The sequence below is a fragment of the Macaca mulatta genome, chromosome 2 (genome assembly GCF_049350105.2).
Source record: "Macaca mulatta isolate MMU2019108-1 chromosome 2, T2T-MMU8v2.0, whole genome shotgun sequence".
Lineage (NCBI taxonomy): Eukaryota > Metazoa > Chordata > Mammalia > Primates > Cercopithecidae > Macaca > Macaca mulatta.
Window position 1 is genome coordinate 169,733,833 of NC_133407.1, and position 23,632 is coordinate 169,757,464.

General features: G+C 38.7%; 1 protein-coding gene across 3 annotated transcripts in view; it reads left to right on the plus strand.

Moving 5' to 3' along the window:
• The window catches only part of CCDC191 (coiled-coil domain containing 191), an 88,655-nt gene that overhangs the window by 54,929 nt on the left and 10,094 nt on the right, over positions 1-23,632 (plus strand). For 2 of the 3 annotated variants that reach the window (XM_001107271.5, XM_077993913.1), the window contains 3 exons: positions 17,334-17,477; positions 19,071-19,223; positions 19,757-19,902. In XM_001107271.5, the coding sequence (XP_001107271.3) occupies positions 17,334-17,477; positions 19,071-19,223; positions 19,757-19,902 (443 nt within the window). Of the gene's footprint in view, positions 1-17,333; positions 17,478-19,070; positions 19,224-19,756; positions 19,903-23,632 lie in introns of those variants that run through there. The other variant, XM_077993912.1, reaches the window with a different exon arrangement.

The following is a 23,632-nucleotide window of genomic DNA, read 5'->3' on the forward strand; positions in this document are numbered from 1 at the left end:
GTTAACTTTTGGGTTTTTTGTTTGTTTGTTTGTTTGTTTTGAGGTGGAGTTTCACTCTTGTTGCCCAGGCTGGAGTGCAATGGTGCGATCTCGACTCACCGCAACCTCCACCTCCCAGGTTCAAGCGATTCTCCTTCCTCAGCCTTCCGAGTAGCTGGGATTACAGTCATGCACCACCACGCTGGCTACTTTTTGTATTTTTAGTAGAGATGGGGTTTCTCCATGTGGGTCAGGCTGGTCTCGAACTCCCGACCTCAGGTGATCCGCCCACCTTGACCTCCCAAAGTGCTGGGATTACAGGCGTGAGCCACCATGCCCAGCCAACTTTTTTTTTAAATAAGGAGTACAATCTAAAATAATGATAAAATGTATAGTGTCATTCTCAAGTATTATGTACTTCACATAATTATATATGCTATACTTTTATATGACTGGCAGCACAGTAAGTTTGTTTATACTAGCTTTACCACAACTGCTTGAGTAATGTATGGCGCTATGAATTAGAACAGCTACAGTATCACTGGGCAATAGAAACTTTTCAGCTCCATTATAACCTTATAGGGCCACCTTGGTACATTCAGTCTTTCATTTACCCAAACATCATTAGATAGCATCTGACTGTATATTTATTTTATACTTTGGGTTATTAAAAATACTATGTTAGTTATTTTGTTGCTCAAATTGTTTCAGCTTTGGCCACTGGGAGCTCTTTAAGGTTGGCTCCTATTGTCCCTTTGACATACCCCCATTATTTTGTGTTTTTTGGGCACTTTACTTTCTGATGCTATTCATCTTTTATTTTCTCATTGCCCTGCCCTCACGAATAAGCCATGTCTCTGAGGGTTCTTAGTTATAAATGGTATTTGGAAAGCAATATCTAAGTACTGAGGGTGAAATTGCTACTGGGGTGTCACTGATTATAGGACCTTGGCAGTTGGAGGTAGGTTATATATATATACTATGCTATGTATACACACCTATCTGTAATCATTCTGTGTCTATCCATCTGTGTGTGTATATGTACATATATGTATGTGTAGCTCTACCTAAATATGAGTTCATACTGATGTTTCTGGCTCTAATCCAGCACTAGAGGGTTTATCCTATGCTTCCCTTCTTGCTTATTTGTAAATGCCCTCTGACAGCATGAAACCTGGCTCCCACAATTCCTCCACTTACTTATTTGTTCAACCCCAGGATAGATGTAAAGCAGTTTCAGAACTGATTACCCAAACCCCAATGAGAAAAAAAATTACCAAATACAGTACAGTGTTTATGTACAGTTCCATTTATCTTTAACCCTATGGTTTCCAGTTAAAATCTGGGATACATGTACAGAACATGCAGGTTTGTTACATAGGTATACATGTGCCATGGTGGTTTGCTGCACCTATCAACCCATCATATAGGTTTTAAGCCCCGCATGCATTAGGTATTTGTCCTAATGCTCTCCCACCCCTTGCCCCCCAGCCCCCAACAGGCCCCAGTGTGTGTTGTTCCTCTCTCTGTGTCCATGTGTTCTCATTGTTCAACTCCCACTTATGAGTGAGAACATGCAGTTTTTGGTTTTCTGTTCCTGTATTAGTTTGCTGAGGATGATGGCTTCCAGTTTCATCCATGTCCCTGCAAATGACATAATCTCATTCTTATGGCTGCACAGCATTCCATGGTGTATATATACCACATTTTCTTTATCCAGTCTATCATTGATGGGTATTTGTGTTGGCTCCAAGTCTTTGCTATTGTAAATAGTGCTGCAGTAAATACACATGTGCATGAGTCTTTAGCTGGAGGCATCATTCTACCTGACTTCAAACTATACTACAAGGCTACAGTAACCAAAACAGCATGGTACTGGTACCAAAACAGACATATAGACCAATGGAACAGAACAGAGACCTCAGAAGTAACACCACACGTCTACAACCATCTGATCTTCAACAAACCTGATAAAAACAAGCAATGGGGAAAGGATTCCCTATTTAATAAATGATGTTTGGAAAACTGGCTAGCCATGTGCAGAAAACTGAAACTGGACCCCTTCCTTACACCTTATACAAAAATTAACTCAAGATGGATTACAGACTTAAATATAAAACCCAAAACCACAAAAGCCCTAGAAGAAAAACCTAGGCACTACCATTCAGGACATAGGCATGGGCAGAGACACCAAAAGCAATTGCAACAAAAGCCAAAATTGACAAATGGGATCTAATTAAACTAAAGAGCTTCTGCACAGCAAAAGACACTATCATCAGAGGGGATAGGAACCTACAGAAAGGGAGAAAATTTTTGCAATCTATCCATCTGACAAAGGTCTAATATACAGAATCTATAAGGAACTTAAATGTACAAGAAAAAAACAAACAGCTCCATCAAAAAGTGGGCAAAGGATATGAACAGACACTTCTCAAAGTAAGACATTTATGTGACCAAAAAACATATGAAAAACAAACAAAAAAAAGAAACTCATCATCCTGATCAACAGAGAAATACAAATCAAAACCACAATGAGATACCATCTCATGCTAGTCAGAATAGTGATTATTAAAATGTAAAGAAACAATAGATGCTGCTGAGGCCGTGGAGAAATAGGAACAATTTTACACTTATTGGTGGGATTGTAAATTAGTTCAACCATTGGGGAAGACAATGTGGTGGTTCCTCAAGGATCTAGAACCCGAAATACCATTTGACCCAGCAATCCCATTACTGGGTATATACCCAAAGCAATACAAATCATTCTACTAAAATAAGTTTTAAGTTACTTAGGTCAGCTCCTATTTTTCCCTAGGTCAGCACCTATTTTCCCCAGCTCCTTGAGTACAGTTTTGTCATTTGTTTTTAATACAGTCAGATTCATTTGTCACAGGCTACATTCCATCCTGGAATCTCTGACATTCTGGTTGATTTTGTTGTTTTTCTACTTTAAAGTTCACTCTTGTTAATGTACAGTGCTATGGCTTTTAACAAATGCAGAGTATTATAAAAAGCAGTTCCTTCATGTTACAACTTCCTCTGTATACCCCTCATTTTTTAATTTTTGTATATTTAAGGGGTATAAATGCAATTTTGCTACATAGATATATTGTAGAGTGCTGAAGTCTGGGCTTTTAGTGTACCCATCACTCAAATAGTGAACATTGAACCCAGTGGGACATCCGCCAGCCCCTAACCCCTGGTAAACACAGATTTGTTTTCTATTCCTATGTGTTTTGCCTTTTCCAGAAGTCATCAGTGGATTCATACAGTGTTGGTTTTTTCACTTAGTAAAATGCATTTATGATTCATCCATTTTGTTGCATGAATCAAAAGCTCAGTCCTTTTTATCATCAAATAGTATTCCAATAGAATTTCGTCTGCATATGCAAGTTATCTATTCCTCTGTTGATATTGCTTCCAGTTTCTGGCAATTATGAATAAAGTTGCTAGAAACATTTACATACATGTTTTTGTTTGGACTCATAAGTTTTCAGTTCAGCCAGGTGTTCACACCTGTAATCCCAATACTTTGGAAAGCTGAGGTGGATTTCTGGAGCCCAAAGGTTCATATCAGCCAGGGTAACATAGTGAGACCTTGTCTCTACAAAATAAAAGAAATTAGCCAGGTGTGGTGACATGCATCTGTAGTCCCAGCTACTTGGGAGGTTGAGGTGGGAGGATCGCTTGAGCTCAGGGGTTCAAAGTTGCAGAGAGCTATGATTTGCTACTGCACTCCAGCCTGGGTGACAAAGCAAGACCCTGTGTCTAAAAAAAATTTTTTTTTAATTTTTTATGTTTTCAATTCACTTAGGTAAATACCTAGGAATGTGATTGCTAGGTAGTGTGGTAAGTCAACGTTTAAGTTTATAGGTAATTGCCAAATTCCATTCCAAAGAGGCTGCGCCATTTTGTGTTCCTACCAATGATAAATGAAAGGTCTTTTTGTTGCACATCCTCATCAGCATTTGTTATTGCCAGTTTGGGGGGGTTAATATGTTCTAATAGGTACGTAGTAATATATCATTGTGGTATTTATTTGCATTTCCCTAACAACAAATAATGCTAAGAATCCTTTCATATCTTCACTTGATATCCATATATCTTCTCTGATGAAGTATCTGTTCAGATCTTTTGTCCATTTTTTGTTTACTTATTGTTGGGTTTTAAAAGTTCTTTATATATTCTGGACCAAGTCCTTTGTTCGATAGGTGATTTGCAAATATTTTCTCCCAGTCTAAGGTTTGTACTTTAATTCACTTAACAGTGTCTTTCACAGAGGAAAGTGTTAAATTTTAATAAAGTCAACCTTACTTTTTTCTTTCATGGATTGTGCTGTTGGTGGTGTATCCAAAACTAATCACCAAACCCAAAGTCATTCAGATTTTCAGTTTTTCCTTCACAAAGTTTTACATCTTACATTTAGGTCTGTGGTCTATTTGGAGTTAATTTTTTTTTTTTCTTTTCTTTTTTTTCCGAGACAGGGCCTCACTGTCACCCAGGCTGGAGTGCAGTGGCACGATCTCGGCTCACTGTAACCTCCAACTCCCAGGCTCAAGCGATTCTCCCACCTCAGCCTCCCAAGTAGTTGAGACTACAGGCACACGCCACCATGCCCAGCTAATTTTTATATTTTTAGTAGAGACGTGGTTTCACCAGGTTGTCCAGGCTGGTCTCAAACTCCTGACCTCAAGTGATTCACCCACCCCAGCCTCCCAAAGTGCAGTACTGGGATTACAGGCATGAGCCACCGTGTGCAGCCCATTTGGAGTTAATTTTAATATAAGGTGTGAGGTATGCTGTAATTCATTTTTTATACAGATGTTCAGTTGTTCCAGTATCATTTGTTGAGAAGACTATTTTTTCTCCATTAAATTACTTGTATACCTTTGCCAAAAATCAGTTGACCATATTGTGTGGATCTATTTCTGGGCTCTCTATTCTTTTCTGTTGTTTCTTTATGTCTATTCCTTTGCAAGTAATACTGTCTTTGATTGCTGTAGCTTTATAGGCATTGTGAATTCCGCTACTCTATTTTTCTTCTTCAGAATGTTTTGGCTAATTCTAGTTCATTTGACTTTCCATATGAATCATAGAGTCCAGGTCTCACTATGTTACCCAAGCTGGTCTCAAACTCCTGGGCTCAAGCGATCCTCCTGCCTCAGCCTCTCAAAGTGCTGGATTACAGGCGTGAGCCACCACACCTGGGTCACAGAGGTGACCCAGCCTACTGAAAGCTTTTTTTATCATGCAGGGATGTTGAGTTTTGTCAGATGCTTTTCTGCATCTGTTGAGATGATCATATTATTTTTATCCTTCATTCTGTTAATATGGTGTACCACATTTATTGATTTGTGCATATTGAACCATCCTTGCATCCCAGGGATAACTCCCACTTGATCATAGTGTATTATCCTTTTAATGTGCTCTTGAATTTAGTTTGCTACTATTTTGTTCAGGATTTTTGCACTTATGTTCATGAGGTATATTGGCCTATAATTTTTTTTCTTGTATTATCCTTGTCTGTCTTTAGTATCAGGGTAATGCTGGCCTCATAAAATGATTGTAGAAATGTTCCTTTCTCTTCAGTTTTTTTGGAAGAGTTTGAAAATAATTGGCATTAGTTCTTTAAATGTTTGATATAATTCACCAATGAAGTCCTGGGTTTTTCTTTGTTAGATTTTTAAATTACTAATTGAATCTCCTTATTTGTTTATTGGTTAGTATAAGGGTCTGTGGCCTTTCTTCCCTGTTCCCAGCTTCCTTGAACCACTCAGCTGTGCTGATTACTTCAGTAATCTGGGTAAGGTAAGAAAGAAGTGGGCCTCTTGGGCAGCATCCTACAAAGCTGAGGGAGCTGAATGCTTTCTCACTCTCCTCTCACTTTCCCCTATGGGAGGAATCACAGGCTGTGGGGGTCTCTCTTGGCATTGAACTGTGCTGCCTTGAGGGAGGGGTGACCCAGATAAAGTGAAACTATTCTTACCGTCTTCAACGTGTCTAGTGATGTGCTGGAACTTCACTGCTGGACTTCTGGACTTCCACAAAGGTACTCTCATCCATGGGTACTTGTCAAAAATCAGTGCTTCTGTGGGGATATGATGGTAGAAAGCTGCTACTCCACCATCTTGCTGATGTCTTTTCTCCATTTATTTAGATCTTTGATTTCTTTCATCATTGTTTCTCACATCTCACATTTTGTTAAGTTTGTACCTAAGTACTGCATTTTGGGGGCACTATTATAAATCATATTTTTTAAAATTTTCATACTCCATTTATTCATTGCTAATATGGGAATATAATTCATTTTAGTATGTTGATGTTGTATCCTGCAATCTTGCTAAATGCGCTTTTTGGTTCCAGAAGTATTTTTGTAAATTATTTGGAATATTCTAGATAAACAACCAGGTTGTCTGCTAATAAATGCAATTTTATTTCTTCCTTTCCAATCTGCATGCCTTTTACTTATTTATCTTGCCTTATTGCACTAGTTAGGACTTCTAGTATGAGATGGAATAGGCATGGGGAGAGAAGACATCCTTGCCTTGTTTCATATCTAGGGGGAAAGCATTCAGTATCTCACCATTAAGTGTGATGTTTGCTGTGGGTTTTTCATGAATGCCTTTTATTAGATGAAGGATGTTTTCATTTATTTCTAGATTGCTGAGAGTGTTTATTAACACTGAAAGCTCTTTCTGCATCTTTGATATGATCATATAGTTTTCTTAATTCCTCTACTAATATGGTAAACTACATTGATTGGTCTTCCAATGTAAAATTAGCCTTGCCTTCCTGAGATGAACTCCACTTGGTCATAGTGTGTAATTTTTATATATTGTTAGATTTCATTTGCTGGTATTTTGTTAAGAATTTGGTTTTTGGGGTTTTTGTTTGTTTGTTTGTTTTTGATGGAGTCTCACTCTGTCGCCCAGACTGGAGTGCCATGGCGCAATCTCAGCTCACTGCAACCTCCACCTCCCGGGTTCAAGTGATTCTCCTGCCTTGGCCTCCTGAGTAGCTGGGGTTAGAGGCACGCACCACCACACCCAGCTATTTTTTGTTTTTTTAGTGGAGATGGGATTTCACCATGTTGGCCAGGCTGGCCTGAACTTTCAACCTTGTGATCTGCCCACCTCAGCCTCCCAAAGTGCTGGGATTACAGGCGTGAGCCACCACGTCTGGCCTTTTTTTTTTTTTTTCTTTTTTGAGGTATTGTCTCGCTATGTTGCGCAGGCTAGTCTTGAACACTTGGGTTCAAGTTATCTTGCCTAAGCCTTCTGAGGAGCTAGGATTCTAAGCATGCACCACCACACCCAGCCTGCATTTCCTTTTTTTAAATATTATGTTTGTCTTGTTGTGGTATTAGGATAATGGTTAGCCTCATAAAATGGGGAAAGTATACCCTTTTTTACTTTTTGGAAGAGAGTGTGTAAAGTTGGTGTTATTTCTCTCTAAAATGTTTGGTAGAATTCACTGGTGAAACCACCTGGGCCTGGAATTTTCTTTTTTTTAATTATTTTATATTAAATTTTTTATTTCTGTAGGTTTTGGGGGAACAGGTGGTATTTAATTACATGAGTAAATTGTTTGGTGGGGATTTGTGAGATTTAGGTGCATCCATCACCTGAGCAATATACACTGAACCTAATTTGTAGTTTTTTGTCCCTCACCCGGAGTTTTCTTTTTTAAGAGGATTTAAAATAATATATTCTATTTCTTTAATAGATATTGAGCTATTCAGTTTTTCTTTCTTCTTGAGTAAACCTTGGTAGTTTGTATATTTCAAGAAATTTGAGCATTTAATCTAAGTTTTCAAGTCTCTTGGAATAGAGGTCCTAGTATTCTCTTATGACCTTTTTAATGTCTGTGAGATCAGTATTGATGTCTGCTCTTTAAATTTTGATATTGGCGATATATATCTTCTCTCTTTTCTGGTTTACCTGGATATCAGTTTTATCAATTTCATTTCTTTTCAAAAACTAACTTTTGGTTTCATTGGTTTTCTTTGTTATTTTCCTCTTTTCAATTTCATTGATTTCTGCTTTAATTTTTATTTCTGTCCTCCTCCTTCCTTAAGATTTTGCTCTCTTCCTCTAGTTTCCTAAGATATAAACTTAAATTATTGATTTCAGAGCTTTCTCTTTTTCTTTCTTTCTTTAGAGACAGGGCCTTGTTCTGTTGCCTAGGTAGGAATGCAGTGGTGTGATCATAGCTCACTGTAATCTCAAACTTCTGGGCTCAGGCAATCCTCTCACCTCAGCCTCCTGAGTAAATGCGACTACAGGCATGCACCACCATGTCCAATTGATTTTTAAAATTTTTTGTAGAGATGGGGTCTCACTATGTTGTCCAGGCTGGTCTTAAGTTCCTGGGCTCAAGAGATCCTCCCACCTTGGCCTCCCAAAGTGGTAAGATTAAAGGCATGAGCCACCATGCCTGGCCTCTCCTTTTCTAGTATATGAATTTACTGCTGTAAATTTCCCTCTAAGTACTCTTTTACTTGTATATCATATATTGATATTTTTATCTTTATTTAGTTCAAAATATTTTTAATTTCCCTTGAGATGTCCTCATTGTCCCATGGGTTATTAAGAAGTTTATTCTTTAAAGTTTAAATATTTGAGGACTTCCAGATAACTTTCTACTAGTTTAATGTCTAGTTTTAATTTCTAGTTTAATTTCATTATGTTCTAAGAATGTATATTGCATGAAATTATAAAGTTTTGCTTTATGGCCCAGAATATTGTATATCTCAGTGAATGTTCTGTGTGCACTTGAGAAGAATATGTATAGTACTATAGTACTAAGCTGTCATTGGTCTGCAGAAATGCCAAGTCACATTGAGTATGTCTGTGTCTTACTGTATCTATATCTATATTCTTACTGATTTTTCTTCCTGCTTCTATCAGTTATTGAGAGAGGAATATTGAAGTTTCTAACTAAACTTGGGCATTCATTTCTTCTTTCATATCTATCTGGTTTTGCCTCATGTACTTTGAAGGTTTGTTATTAGGTGCATGTATGTTTAAAAAGACTTACATGGCTGGGCGCAGTGGCTCACACCTCTAATCCCAGCACTTTGGGATGCCGAGGCAGGTGGATCGTGAGGTTAGGAGATCGAGACCATCCTGGCTAACAAGGTGAAACCCCGTCTCTACTAAAAAAAATACAAAAAAATTAGCCAGGTATGGTGACAGGCACCTGTAGTCCCAGCTAATTGGGAGGCAGAGGCAGGAGAATGGCATGAACCTGGGAGGTGGAGCTTGCAGTGAGCCGAGATCAAGCCACTGCACTCCAGCCTGGGCGACAGAGCGAGACTCCATCTCAAAAAAAAAAAGACTTACATCTATGTCCTATAAAATTGAATGTCTTATAGACATCATATAGCTGTTTCTTCATTTGGTATCTAATCTGATAATCTCAGTCTTTTAACTATTACATTTAGCCCATTAACTTTAAAGTGATTATTGATAAAACTGGATTAAAAAAAAAATTTTTTTTTTGAGATGGAGTCTCACCCTTGTTGTCCAGGCTAGAGTGCAATGGCGTGATCTCAGCTCACTGCAACCTCTGCCTCCTGGGTTCAAACGGTTCTCCTGCCTCAGCCTTCCGTGTAGCTGGGATTATAGGCATGCACCACCACGCCTGGCTAATTTTGTATTTTTAGTAGAGACTAGGTTTCATCATGTTGGTCAGGCTGGTCTTGAACTCCCGTCCTCAGGTGATCCACCCATCTCAGCCTCCCAAAGTTCTGGGATTACAGGCGTGAGCCACCACACCTAGCCACAACTGGATTAAAATCTATCTTCTTGTTAGCTATTTTCTATTTGTTGTACTTATTCTTTGTTTTTCTTTTTTTTTCCCCTACCTTATCTGGTTTTAATTAAGCATCTTTATGATTCTGTTTTATCATTTTTTTGTAGTTTTTATTTATACCTCTTTAAAATATAAATATATAAATATAAATGTAAATATAAATATATAAATATAAATGTGTGTGTGTGTATATATATATATATATATATATATATATATATTTGAGATGGAGTCTTGCTCTGTCGCCCAGGCTGGAGTGTAGTGGCATGATCTCGGCTTACTGCAACATCTGCCTCCTGGGTTCAAGCGATTCTCCTGCCTCAGCCTCCCGAATAGCTGGGATTGCACATGCCCACCACTACACCTGGCTAATTTTTGTATTTTTAGTAGAGACATCTTGACCAGGCTGGTCTCAAACTCCTAACCTCGTGATCCACCTGCCTCGGCCTCCCAAAGTGCTGGGATTACCGGCGTGAGCCACTGTGCCTGGCCCTCTTTTGAAAATATTTTTAGTTACCCTAGTGTTTACATTTTTAAAATAATCTCCTTCTACCTGAGTGTGGTAGCATGTACCTGTAATCTCAGCTACTTTGGAGGCTGAGGCAGGAGGACTGCCTGAGTCCAGTAGTTTGAGACAAGCCTGGGTAACATAGCAAGACCCTATCTCAAATAATAATAATAATCTCTTTCCACCTTCAAATAACAACACTTTATATGTAGTGAAAGAACCTTCTATCAGTATTTCCCAGTTCCTTCCTCCCATTCCTTTTGGTATTGTTGTCATGTTATATTTTTATGTATACTATAAATAGTCAATATCTTGTTAAACTTATTATTTTAACAATTAGTTTTCTCTTAGTGGAATTAAAAATAAGATGATTACATTTTACCTTTATTTCTTCTGTTTCCCATGCTCTTCATTTCTTTGTATAGATCTAAGTTCTTAACCTATATTATATTCTTTATGCCTGAAGAACTTTCTTTACCATTTCTTGTAGGGTAGATCTGCTGGCAGTGAATTCCTTCAGTTTTTATTTGTCCGAGAGTCTTTATTTTTCCTTCGTTTTTAAAGTATGTTTTTTGCTGGATATAGAATTCTGGGTTGACAGGTTTTTTTTTTTTTTCTTTCAACACCTTAATGATGTTACTGTATTGTTTTCTTGCTGCCTGGTTTCTCACAAGACATCTACTGTAATTCTTACCTGTCTTTCTTTGCGGGTGTCTTATTCTGTTCAGGCTGCCATAACAAAATGTCACAGACTAGGTGGATTAAACAACTGAAATTCGTTTTCTCAACAGTTTTAGAGGCTGGAAAGTCCAAGATCAGGGTGCCTGCATGGTTGGCTTTTGGAAAGGGGTCTTCTTGGCTTGTAGACGACTTCTCACTGTGTCCTCATATAACCTTTCCTTGGTGTTTGTGTTTGGAGACAGAGAGGGAAGAGGGAGAGAGCGCGTGGGAGAGGGAGAGAGTGCATGGGAGAGGGAGACAGCACGTGGGAGAGGGAGAGAGCGCATGCGAGAGAGAGCAAACAAGTGCACCATGGTATTGCTTCTTATAAGGACATTAATTCTATACAATTAGGGCTGCACCCTAGGACCCCATTTCACTTTAATTACTTCCTTAGTGGCCCTATGTTCAAATACAGCCACAAGAGAGGTTAGGGCTTCAACATAGTTAACTTTAGGAGGACACAAGCATGCAGTTCATGACAGTAGGTGTTTCCCTTTAGCTACCTTCAAGACTTTGTCTTTGATTTTTAGCAGAATATGATATGTCTAGGTATGGTTGGTTGGTTGGTTTGTTGGTTGGTTGGTTTGGTCTTGGCTTTGGTGGTCTTAAGTTTCTTGGATATATTATTTTGTGTTTTGTTACTGATTTTGGAATATGTTTGCCCATTATTTCTTCAAATTATTTCACTTGCCCCATTCTTTTTATTTTCCTTATGGGATTTGTTATGCCAGTGTTACATTGTTTCATACTGTCCCACAGCTCTCAGATGCACTATTGTGTTTTTCACTCTTTTTGCCTTTCAGTTTGTGTAATTTCCATTGCCATATTGTCAGGTTACCTGATTCTTTCCTTGGCTGTATCTTCTAGCAGTAAGCCAGTTGAAGTGCCTCTTCTATCTCTATTGCCATGTGTTTTTTTATTTCTAGCATTTTTGTTTTGAATCTTTTTTTATAGTTTCCGTTTCTCTGCTAAAATATCTGATCTGGGATGTCTACCTTTTCCATTAGAACATTTAACATTATTTTTGGAAGTTATTTAAAATTCCCTCTCTGATAGTTCCAACATCTCTGTCATATCTGAGGCTTGTTCTGATGATTGCCTCATCTTTTCAGGGTGTATTTACTTCTTATCTTTGGGTATGCCTTGTATTTTTTTGTTGAAGGCCAGACCTTTGTTCAGGGCAATAGAAACTGCAACACGTTGGCCTAGAGTGTGGAGATTTGTACTAATTTAGCCAGGAATTGGGCTATGTTTGAAGCTTGTTGTTGCCATGGTCACCATCGTTGAAGTTTGTTGCTGTGTGCTGTAGACACCAGAGACTTTATTGTCTTCTAGTGACTTTGTTTTTGCTTCCTCTTTTGGTTTTGGGTCTTCCTTTTATGCTGCTCCCCAGAGAGAATCTGTTGTTTACAGCTCTCCCAGCTGTAATCCACTATTATTATTGGAAGCTTGTATAACTGTGGTGATAGGGTGTGGATGATGGGGAGAATTCTGTGTTCTGATTAAGTATCAGTGTTTGGAATGCACAGCTTTAGGCACTCAGATAACTTCTGTTCCTACTCCAGTGGTAGAGCTTTTTTCTGCCCCCCTTTTCCCTTTACCCGCAGTGGGTATCCACCACAGTCTCAGTCTGTGACCTTAAAGACCTTCCCTCTGGAGAATAAGGCTTCCCCAACCCCTAAGTGAGGTAGGGAGGACTTGTCTGGGCAGAATCCCCTGCGTGCCCTTCCCTCAGAAGGAGTGCTATTCTGCCAGTGCACTGGGGTGGTTGCTAGGACAGATAAAACTTTTGTTTCCTAAGGAAGAATGCTCTGGGAAGATTTTGCAGTTGCTGCTGTGCCTCTCCCCAGCCAGAACCATGGTGGGAACTTTCTGTGGATTCTCCATGATCTTCTCTGTGAGAGCCTGGTGGGGTTCTTAGAAGAAAAGCCTGCAAAGGGATGAGAAGACCCCCCATGACTGTGATCTCCAGGAGCTTCAACCTTCTCATGCTGGCCCACTCACTCTCTGCCTCCATCAGTTCACCAACATTTCTAGTTTAATCGTCTTACTCACTCATATGGTATCCAGTGGCTTCTGCCTCGGATAAACAAATGCTTAGGTCTTGTGCTTCCTTGAAGATGCCTGTCTCTCCAGATTTGGGGGTAGCTTCAGATCTCTGATCAGTTCACAAAAAAAATCATGAATTCGTTGCCTGACCAGCTTTTTCCTTGTTGGAAGAAAACCACTTATGCAGAACAAGAATGGTGAAAAGTACATTACTGACTAAGAGATCATTTTATTTCTCTCACTATACCAAGCCCAAACATTTTCTTCTTAGAAGCTGCAGTTCATAGCAATAGATACAAAGAGTTTGTCACATAGACTAGTTTCCATTCCATTAATTGACTGGAGCTATCTGAATTGAGATAGATGCATTTATAGACTGGCTATACTTGAGTCTTCTTTGAGGACAACTTTAGATATAAAATGCACATGGCAATTGTCTTCTTTTCCCTCTGGACAAAGATGATCTACACAATGTGCTTCTCCACTCAGATTTTCATGGGTCTTATTCCTTTTGAGGCATCAAGTTCTGCCAAGCAATTCTTTACTTCCTTATATACTTTATATAGCTTTTCCCAGTAAGCAACCTCCAAGGCCATAGTAGTGTTATTCCTCTGGATATCAAAAAGATAATGGCACTTCTGAGCAAGTGCCTTCTGAGACTTCTCTAAATCATTTGCATCCTAGATGTGTTTGGTTGAACTCTGCTTAACCTCTTCTATTTGGGCAGTTTTTTGGCTCATTGAGTGTACCAGCAAATTGTCCAACAGAGGTACCATGTTTTCTAATGACGTAAATAAAAGACCCTACTGTTGATATGATAAAGTGTCTGGTGAATCATATATATTTCTTTGGAGAGATACTATGAGATAAACCCAGTTATGTGTGTATAGGGTGCTATGACACCATTTTAGATAAAGGAACTGGAAGAATTCCTCAGGGATAAGCCCCCATGACAGACCCATCCTCTATATTCAGCAAGAGGTGGTACAGGGGCAAGACATGGCTACAGGTTAGTGTCCCCATGACCCTGCTAGAAGAGCATGTTGGGTGCCACAGTAAGGTGGCCACTCAGAGGTCTCACACAGTGACCTTCCAAAAATAAAAATCTAACCTCTTCTTAACACCCCCTCTATGTTTATTAAATGCTTATACTTAACAGGCAGTAACTTTTATGGCTATATATACTTCTGATTGATGGGCAGCTGAAGTTTGTGGTTGAAAAAATAATTTTATCAGAGAAAACAAGGCAAGATTTAAAGTTTTCCATAATTGTTTGTCAAGTATATTTGCACATTGAACAAATATCTGTAAAGCATTTACTACATGATAGTCATTGTTCTAGATGTTAGAATGTAGCAATGAAGAAGACCAATAACAGCCCTGCCCTCTGAAAGCTTATATGCTAGTTGGGGAAATTTGCTAGTTTAGTCAAATTAATGACTAAAGAAGTAGGGAGAGAGTGGTATAGTTGGTGGAAGCAGTATGGGAAATACCTCTCTGAAGAGCTGATATTTGAGCTCCTGGATGCTGAGGCGGCCTCCACAGTGTCTAGTGGGGGCATGTTAAATGTGAGATACCTATTAGACATCCAAATGAACATGTCCAATATGTGCTTGGGTATATAAGCCTGGACGACAAGATTGTGTATGGAAGTGAAAAAACAAGTCAATGTTTTTAATGCTCTGGAAGTAGCTGTAATCAACTTGGGAGACTGTCTGGATAGAGTAGAGATAAGAGTCCAAGATCAAGACCTAAGGACTATAAATAGCTATTCAGAGGATGAGGAGCTAGTGAGGTAGAAAGAGAACAGGAGAGTTTAGAATCAAAACACCAAGAGAAAAAAGTATTTCTGTTAGGGGAGTGATGGGAGTGGTGAATTTGGCTGAATGCTACTGAGTTCAATTAAAAGTAGCACGGATAAATGATTCTTTGATTTGGAAGCCCAGCAAGCATTCATGACCTAGAGCAACAGGGCTTTCAGTGGTGTGCTAGGAAAGGAGCCCCATTTCCAGTGGGCTGAGGAGAGAATAGGTGAGGAACTAGAGACCATAAGTATAGATGCGGATCTCATGAGATCAGAGATAGATGGGGATCTCATGAGATCAAAGAGATCTGCATCTGTACTCATGGCCTCTAGTTCTTTTTTGTTAGTTTTTGTTTGTTTGTTTTATTTGTTTTTTTTTGTTTTGTTTTGAAGAGGGGAGATACTGGCACATGTTTGCATACTGATGGGAATAATCCAGTAGTAAGGGAGAAATTCATGATGCAGAAGAGCAGAGTATAAATTACAGGAGTGGGTAAGCAGGAATATATTCTAGAGCACAAAGGGAGAGTAGCATACAAGGGACAGAAGGCCAAGAGTTTTGGGGCAGAGTCAATTTCCCTGTACTTTTTTTTAACATAGCTGTAATTTCTGGCTTTTCTTCTAAAGCATACTAGCTGGAAAAGCCACACATTTATTTCAGAAAGAAGCCCAGATTTTATATCCCTTTTTAGCCCGAGTGAACTATGTATTCTATGAAACCCTAGCTACACAGATCCCCACTATAAGTGCCATCTCAAAACGGCATCATATCATGTAATCCTCACAGTAAATCATGGATGCAGGTGCTATTAAAGACATTTTATATACAAGGAGATTGAAAATGTATTATTAATGAAATACAACCAGCTCTATTGAGGAATCCTTAATAGAGGGAGGAGCTACACATTTGAATTAAATTGCTGTGTAAGAATACAACATTTTGACTTAAACAGAACTCATGTTTTTCTTTATTTTTTCCATGGAAATGTAGACTTTGAAAAAGTCTGGTTTTCCCCACAATTCTCCTGAAAATAATTTTCCTTTTGGAGCCGATAACACCAGCCATAGTTATCATTCTAGGAGATATTTACACCGTAACTTATCTGTGCATGAGAACAGGTTCTTTTGTCTGAGCCTGAGGGCTTCTCCAAAGGTTATTATCTGCGTTAGATGTCTGTCTGCAAGATGCAGCTGCTGCCTTAATGCTACAGGGACATTTCAGTGGATGTGGAAGGGTCAGTTTCTGTTTTCCTCCCCACTTAACCCTCAGCTTCCTCTTACTATGCATGAGAAAATTGTTGTAAATTTTCTCTCTGGCCATTTCATTCAACAAGTATCTCAAGTGCCTGGAATAAAGAGTATAAAGCTTATTTTGGTTTAATGTCTGAGAGAATATGGACATTTCATTTTTCAGAGCTTGTACAGAAATAGGCAGTTTGTATTGGAAAATTAGAGCAATTCTTCCTTCCATATTAGAAATGTTCCATTGCTCTCTCTGTAATGTTTCTCTCACAGAAGGCTCAGGCACAGTAAGTAGCTTGTCAGGATCAGCCAGTTCACCACTGCCTTTTTCCTGATGTGAAATCATATGAAGTAAAGGAAATCAGCTTAAATTAAATGTTTGTGTATTTATGCTGCAAAGATGACGACTATGAAAGCAGTCTTCAGTCTTTGTTGCTCTTGTGTCTTTCACCGCAGGTGTCACTTGCTCCCACTCACCCTTTCTGGGTAGATTTCTTTTTCTCTCACCTTTACTATAAGCTATTTTTATTACAAGAGAAAAAGGAAATAAAGGAAATAATGATACCTATAGGGTCGATCATTAAGTTTTTGTCATCTTTCTTGGTCACACCCCTGAGGGGTACAGTTCTTTGAGGGTCATGGAGTGTCTTTTCTCAGTGTATTACCAGGAATAGTTCATCTTTTTCCTTCTTAGGAGAGGGAAGGTAGCTTAATGATGATCAACTATCTTTAACTTGCCTCTGGACTTACTGTTCTTCACCTAAAAAGAAAAATAGCTTAGTAGTAAGAATATTCTTCTGGACTTTTAATGGAGTATCATTAAATTTCTATCCCATAGTTTAAATGAAGTGGCTGTATGGCTGGGTTTTTCATATGAGGGAAAAAATCCTGATTGCTCTCCTAACTAGATGTTTTACCTTTTAGTAACTTGGTGAGAGGTAAATTATTTCTGTGAACAATACTGAATAAACCCAAGAATATGCATAGCCCTGATTCTTGTAGACTCATGACCAGCTTCTCCTGACCCTCTTAGCAGAATTATTTCCTTCTTTTTTTTTTTTTTAAAGAAAAAGCCCTATTATCCAGAGCTCTGTTATCATGATTAACACACCGTCCAATGGTTACATGTTCAAATTAAATTCATTAGCTTTTCATTGAAATGAAATTCATTCGTTTTTTGATCACAGCATTTTGCTTTTTAATCTTTTCCAGAAAGAACTTGAGAAGCAGAAGAGAATTAAGAGGAACCAGCAGCTGGAAGCAATAGCCAAAGAACATTATGAAGGTGTCTTGCTAAGGAAAAAAGGTCTAGAGCCTTGGAAGATATTGAGAATGCAAAGCAAACAAAACGTCCAGGTGCAGTGTTACCCCCCAGATTAGAAAATGAACTTTTCCAAATAGGATGGATGCCCAGTTAAGCTTGGGGGAGGGGAGGGTTTGGTGATTTGAAGCCAGAAAGATAAATTAATTGAATGTGTATATTTGTTCTGGATACAATTTTTGATTTGGTCTTCTAAGGTAGAGAAGGACTTTGTAATTGAATAGGTTGGAAAAAATGAGAGGAAATGTTTTATTAGAGATCCCCCCAAGGTAAGATGAATAGAAGCTTCTCTCAGTTTGAGTAAGAGAAGAGTTATTACCATAAGGTACATTGGTCAGGTTTCTGCCTGTGATAAAGTTGAATAACAAACAACCCCCAAATATCAGTGGCTTACAGCTCAAGTATTTATTTCTCACTCATATGTCTGTGGGCCAGTTGTGGATTGAGTTCAGGTCTCTCCCCAAGCCTCTCATTCTGGTTACAGCAGCTATTCAGAGCTACAAAAGGCCAAACCAAATTATGTAAACCCACTGCTTATATTATGTCCACATTCCACTGGCCAAAGCAAATCATAGGGCCAAGCTCAAAGTCATTGAGGAGAAAAGGAGCTCCATCCACTCTACAGGGAGGAACTGTGAAATCACATTGCAAAGAGTATGGGTGTATAATTCCATTAGAGAGAACAGTTATTCACTCTACTGCAGAGAGATATATGAAATCAAACACCACTGAAATTTCTAAAATTTCCCTAACAAATTTATCCAGTGCATTCAACTAAATGATTAAAAATTCAAACTAGATAAAATGTTATTTCATCTTTTGGCTCTCAGGCTGCTGAGATGAGTCCAGGACAGACAGAAATCTCTGGTGCCACAGAGACCTCCATGGTGGTCATTTTGGCCAATAAATATGACTTCCAAGAGACTCACATGAATCAATCACATTCACAGTGCCAGATATCTAGACAAGGCTTAGAAAAATGTGTCATTGTTTGGAGAGGACTAAGGGAGAAGACTTTTCCCCTCCTGCCTCTTAAAAGAATATAACAGTTACTTTTAAAAATCTATAAATTCTGATTTGTATGTTTATTTTGATAGAATGATAGTTGAAAAGACATTAAATTATTCATGTTATTTTCTATCAGATGGTTTTGTGGTTTATTGATAATGTCTAAATGTCAATGCTGGTGACAGCTCATTCCACAACACTAATTGAAAGTATTGGCATTTCCTCAATTAGACAGTGGTTAAGTCATGAGAAAGAGAGGTTTGTTGTGGAGTTGCTGTCCAAGCTCCAGGAGAGCAAACTGAGAATGTTGCCAGCTACCCACTCCAAAACTCAGGGGAAGTGAAGTAATGGCTTAGAGGTTGTTTGTTCCGTTTCCATAACCAGCAAATCACTGTGGTCTTCAGGGAGCTGGCATTGAAAGGCCAATCGTGATGTGAATCTATAACCTCCATAGAATAGGTCAACAGTCAAAGCTTTTAGGACACAGGCTGCATGTACCTTCAGATTATTCTCTACCAACTGCCTAAATGTGTTTTATAGCATCATTTCCAAAGGTGATGTGTTTGTTTAAATGATTTTAAATGTAAGGAATCATATTTCTCATTTAAAAAATTATCCAGGTGGCAGAAGAACATTACTGTTTGTTCCTGCAGAGGAAATATCTGCTGACCTGGTTCCAGTGTAGTCAGGAAAGTCTGGCTAGAAAGATGGCCCAGGCTGATCAATTTTATTCCCAAATACTGCTTAAGAGAGTCATCCGGAGCTGGCTACAGGTAAGGATATAGGGAAGGGCACCTTAAATACATCTCATTGCTCAGTCCTATTTAAGAAAACTAAATGGAATCCAGAATGTCCAGGGTCATTATGTTTTTTCAAGAACAAAAGAATAGTCAATCCCATTCACTGATTTGAAATAAATGTGAAAATGGCAAGTCAATTTTTTATTAGTGTAAAATACTAAGCATGTGTTTGTTTCACGGAGTGTGTATAAACTGTAAGTTATCATTCCATCAGCTTTTGTTTTTATACTCATTTCTTGTTTCTTGTCTCACAGTGCTCAAGTGATTTAGAAACTCACCCCTTCAATCTTATAACTGTTTCTACTCATGTGTTCTGTTACCATTTTTAGGGTACATTATAGAGGATATTATCTTGGCTGCCAGGTTATCCTTTTCTTTGTGTCTCTAGTGTCATTTGTTTCTTTTGTTTCATTTCTGTTTCAATTCTGTCTTTTGTGCTGTTTATTTGCTCTAATTCTTTGTCAACTGATATTTTTTCTCTCACTTATTTCTGTCTTCATCCTCAGTACATGACTGATCTGCAGGAAGAAGTAAGAAAATTTTGTGTACATTTTCTTCAGAAGAAGATCTTCAGGGCCTGGTTTAACATGGTCAGGGAGGTGAAGATCGATTCTCGGGGCAAGCATGAGATTGCAGCGGAGCACAGTGACAGGTGAGGTTTTGATCTTGAGGAAAATTCACTCTCTGACTTCACAATTGCTCAGCAATATATTCTGCTCCTACAATGTGTCTGCAAAGATGAGCTGGGGGCTAGGAGAGCAGGGTACTTGGAAACACCAGGCAGGGGTGGGAGTCCCGGCTCACCGGCAAGGTGGTGAACCCCCTAGGACTCCAGGGTCCCCATCTTTAAAATGAGAAGGGGAGGAGGAGGAGACCTGCCCTTTTTGCCTCACAGAAACTGGCAAGAGAATAAAATGATGTGACCTATATGAAACACACCTAAGCGAAAGTACTGTATTCTTTGTTAGTCATATATAGTTTTCTTTTTTAAGTTCAGTTTCTCTTTCAACATTATTTATTGTGAAATATATGACAAATATAGAAAAGTGCTGAAATCATACAAATACAGCTTAACAAATGACTGTAAAGTGAACACCCTTCGTCACCACCACTGAGGTCAAAAAGTTGAACATTGCTGTCACACAGGCTCCTTCCCAAGTCTCTCCTAAACTACTCTGACGTTTACAATGAACATTTCCTTTTCTTTTTACTCTCTTCCTAAGTATGCAGCCTTCAATGCTATAGTTTTTCCTGGTTTGGAACTTTATATATATGGAATCATACTATATGCTATATTAGTATTTAAAATACAGTTATGTTTTATTTAATCCAGTTGTCTTTGAGAAATAAGGTATTCTGTATAAGTAAGTTTTATATTTGTTTCCTAGTTTTAAGCATTTGGACAGAATGTTCTTAATTTCATTATGCACTTCCCTTTAAGAGTGGTGATTTGGTGTCATTGTTTATGAGCATCAGTTAGTGTGCCGGGTGTATTCAGTGATGCCTCCAGTTTTTTTGAGGAATGACGACTGTTGTGTGGGTGTAGAAGAGTGCCCCTTTTCTCAGCATCACTCTGTTGCCCAGGCTGGTGTGCAGTGGAGTGATACTGCAACCTCTGCCTCCCGGGCTCAAGCGATTCTCGTGCCTCAGCCCCCCAAGTAGCTAGGATTACAGGCACACACCACCACACCCGGCTAATTTTTGTATTTTTAGTGGAAACGGGGTTTCACCATGTTGGCTGGTGCTGTTTTCTTTTTATTGGTGTGTTTGTGCATGGGTGTTTATTTCTGTTCCTTGTAGTAGTGTTCCTATCTTATTGCCATGAGGGTGCCTATCTCCACCAAAACCTGTTTGTCCTTGTTTAAGTTACAGATACTGGAGATCAGTGGAGTAGGAAAACAGATAAGCAAGTTGATTATAGTTTTGTCTAAATTAAAACAAATAAGCAATAAGTGAGGGTATTCAGAGGATTTCCCTTTGAATAAATGATTGAGCTTTAGCGTTTGAAGTTTAGGACTCAATATCTATGTGACCTTGAACAAATAACCTTTCAAAGCCTCCCTGTTCCTCTTTCATAAAATGAGGATAGCAACAGAACCTATCTTATGGATTGCTGTGAACACTAAACAGGGTACTATAATAACTCACTCAGTGTACTGCTGGCCCAAAATAATAACTAACTTTTTTTTTCAGTTTAGTGTCATTGCAGATATATTATTATTAAACATCCTTTTTGCCTGCCTACGTTTTCTTTCTGTTTCTCAGCCACTGTATGCAGACTGAGAGATTCATTTGGGGCTTTCACACAAACCATCTCATCTGATAGCAGTCATAACTTGGGTGTGGGGAGATGACCTTATTTCCATTTTCAGGCAAAGAAATAAGCAACAGGCAGGTAGGTGAATTGCCCAAGGTATACAAATAACAAATGGTTGCTCCCTGAACTCCAAATTAGGTTGACTCTAAAACATTCTTTTCTTGCTACATCAGTCTTCCTCCCCATTTTTCTAATTCTCCCTCTGTTTTTTTGTTTTTTTAGCTTTTTTTTTACCCTGAGACAAAGTCTTACTCTGTCACCCAGACTGGAGTGTAGTAATAGGATCTCAGGTCACTGCAACCTCTGCCTTCTGGGTTCAAGCGATTCTCATGCCTCAGCCTCCCAGGTAGCTGGGATTTAAAGGCATGTACTGCCATGCCCAGCTAATTTTTGTATTTTTAGTAGAGACGGGTTTTTTTTTTTTTTTTTTACCATGCTGCCCAGGCTGATCTCGAACTCTGGCCTCAAGGAATCCACCCACCTCGGCCTCCCAAAGTGCTAGGATTACAGGTGTGAGCCATCGCGCCTGGCCTCATTTTTAACTATAAAATAGTAAGATAGTCATCCTATTTAGGATTTGAAGTTATGAAATCAATGTAGGAATCCATGCAATCAATAAGAACCAAATTCTCAGCCAGTCTCTACTTGATATAAAAGCATTGCTATGGTTTCACCTCTTCCCACTTTGCTTTTTGTTCACCATGTTCTGGCCTCACTGGCCTTCTGTAGTGTTCCTCAGACAAGCAAAGCTTACTTGTGCTTCAGAGCTTCACATAACCTGATCTCATCATTTAGCTCTCTGCTTAAATGTCACCTCCCTAACCACCCTATCCATTAAACTGCTACTTCCTTCACAGCACTTAAGACTCTCTGAAAGTATATAATTTACTGTTTACATGTTATTGCCTGTTCCCCCCTAACAGAGTGGAAGCACCACGTCTTGCTCATTGCTGTGTTCTCAGTATATGACAGTGCTTAGTACATAGGTAACACAGTAAATATTTGGTAAATGTATGAATAGATGAACTTTATTGTAGGATTGACACTAATATTTAAGGTCACCATTCTTTAAAAGGGGCTTTAACATTTAACAATTGATATTCAAAGTTCATATTCAATTTTATATGAACGAAAGAATACTGTATAGAAGAGCTGTGGATGAAAGGAAGGAGAGACATCTGTTGGTCTTAGGTCTGACCTTTAAGCTGCAATAACATTGAGAAAGATGATTCTCAATAAGAACAGAACTTTTAATCTTACATTATCCATATCACTTCTAGATAATTCTATAAATTTTATAAATCTAGCTGAGCTGGATCAGTATTTCTAATATGTCTGATATTGTCTTGTTACCATAGTTCTTAACCACAGTATGAACATGAAATAGGTAATAATGAAAGTCACAGACCTACACCCCAGAAAATGCATGTATGCATATAACATACAACTTTACACAAAGTGTCAAGGATTTTATGGGCTCCAGCTTAAGAAACCTTACCTTGGTGACTTAAATCATACTTATTGTACAATACACCCACAGGTAATTATCAAGACATATTTGCCAAGCATAAAAAAATACCTAATAACATGGCCCCTGGTGCTCATAATTTAGTAGAAAACATAAAAGATTAGAGAGAAAGAGAGAGATTGAGACAGCAAGAGAAAGGTTTACTAGAGCCAAGATGAACCGGGGCTTAAAGCACCATCTAGTGCCAAAAAGGAGGCAGCCACATAGCAGGAGAACAAAAAAGAAATTAAACAGGTAAATTACAGACAATCTCAAATCAAACATACCCACTGAAAACCAAACAAGCCAGACAGAGAAGACTGAAATAAATAAATAATCCTTCGGTACAAAGGCATAGACAAGAAACAACAGCGAGTTGGCCGGGCGTGGTGGCTCACACCTGTAATCCCAGCACTTTTGGGAGGCCAAGGTGGGTGGATCACCTGAGTTCAGGAATTCGACACCAGCCTGGCCAACATGGTGAAACCACATTTTAATAAAAATACAAAAATTAGCCAGGCCTGGTGGTGTGCGTCTGTAGTCCCACCTACTTGGAAG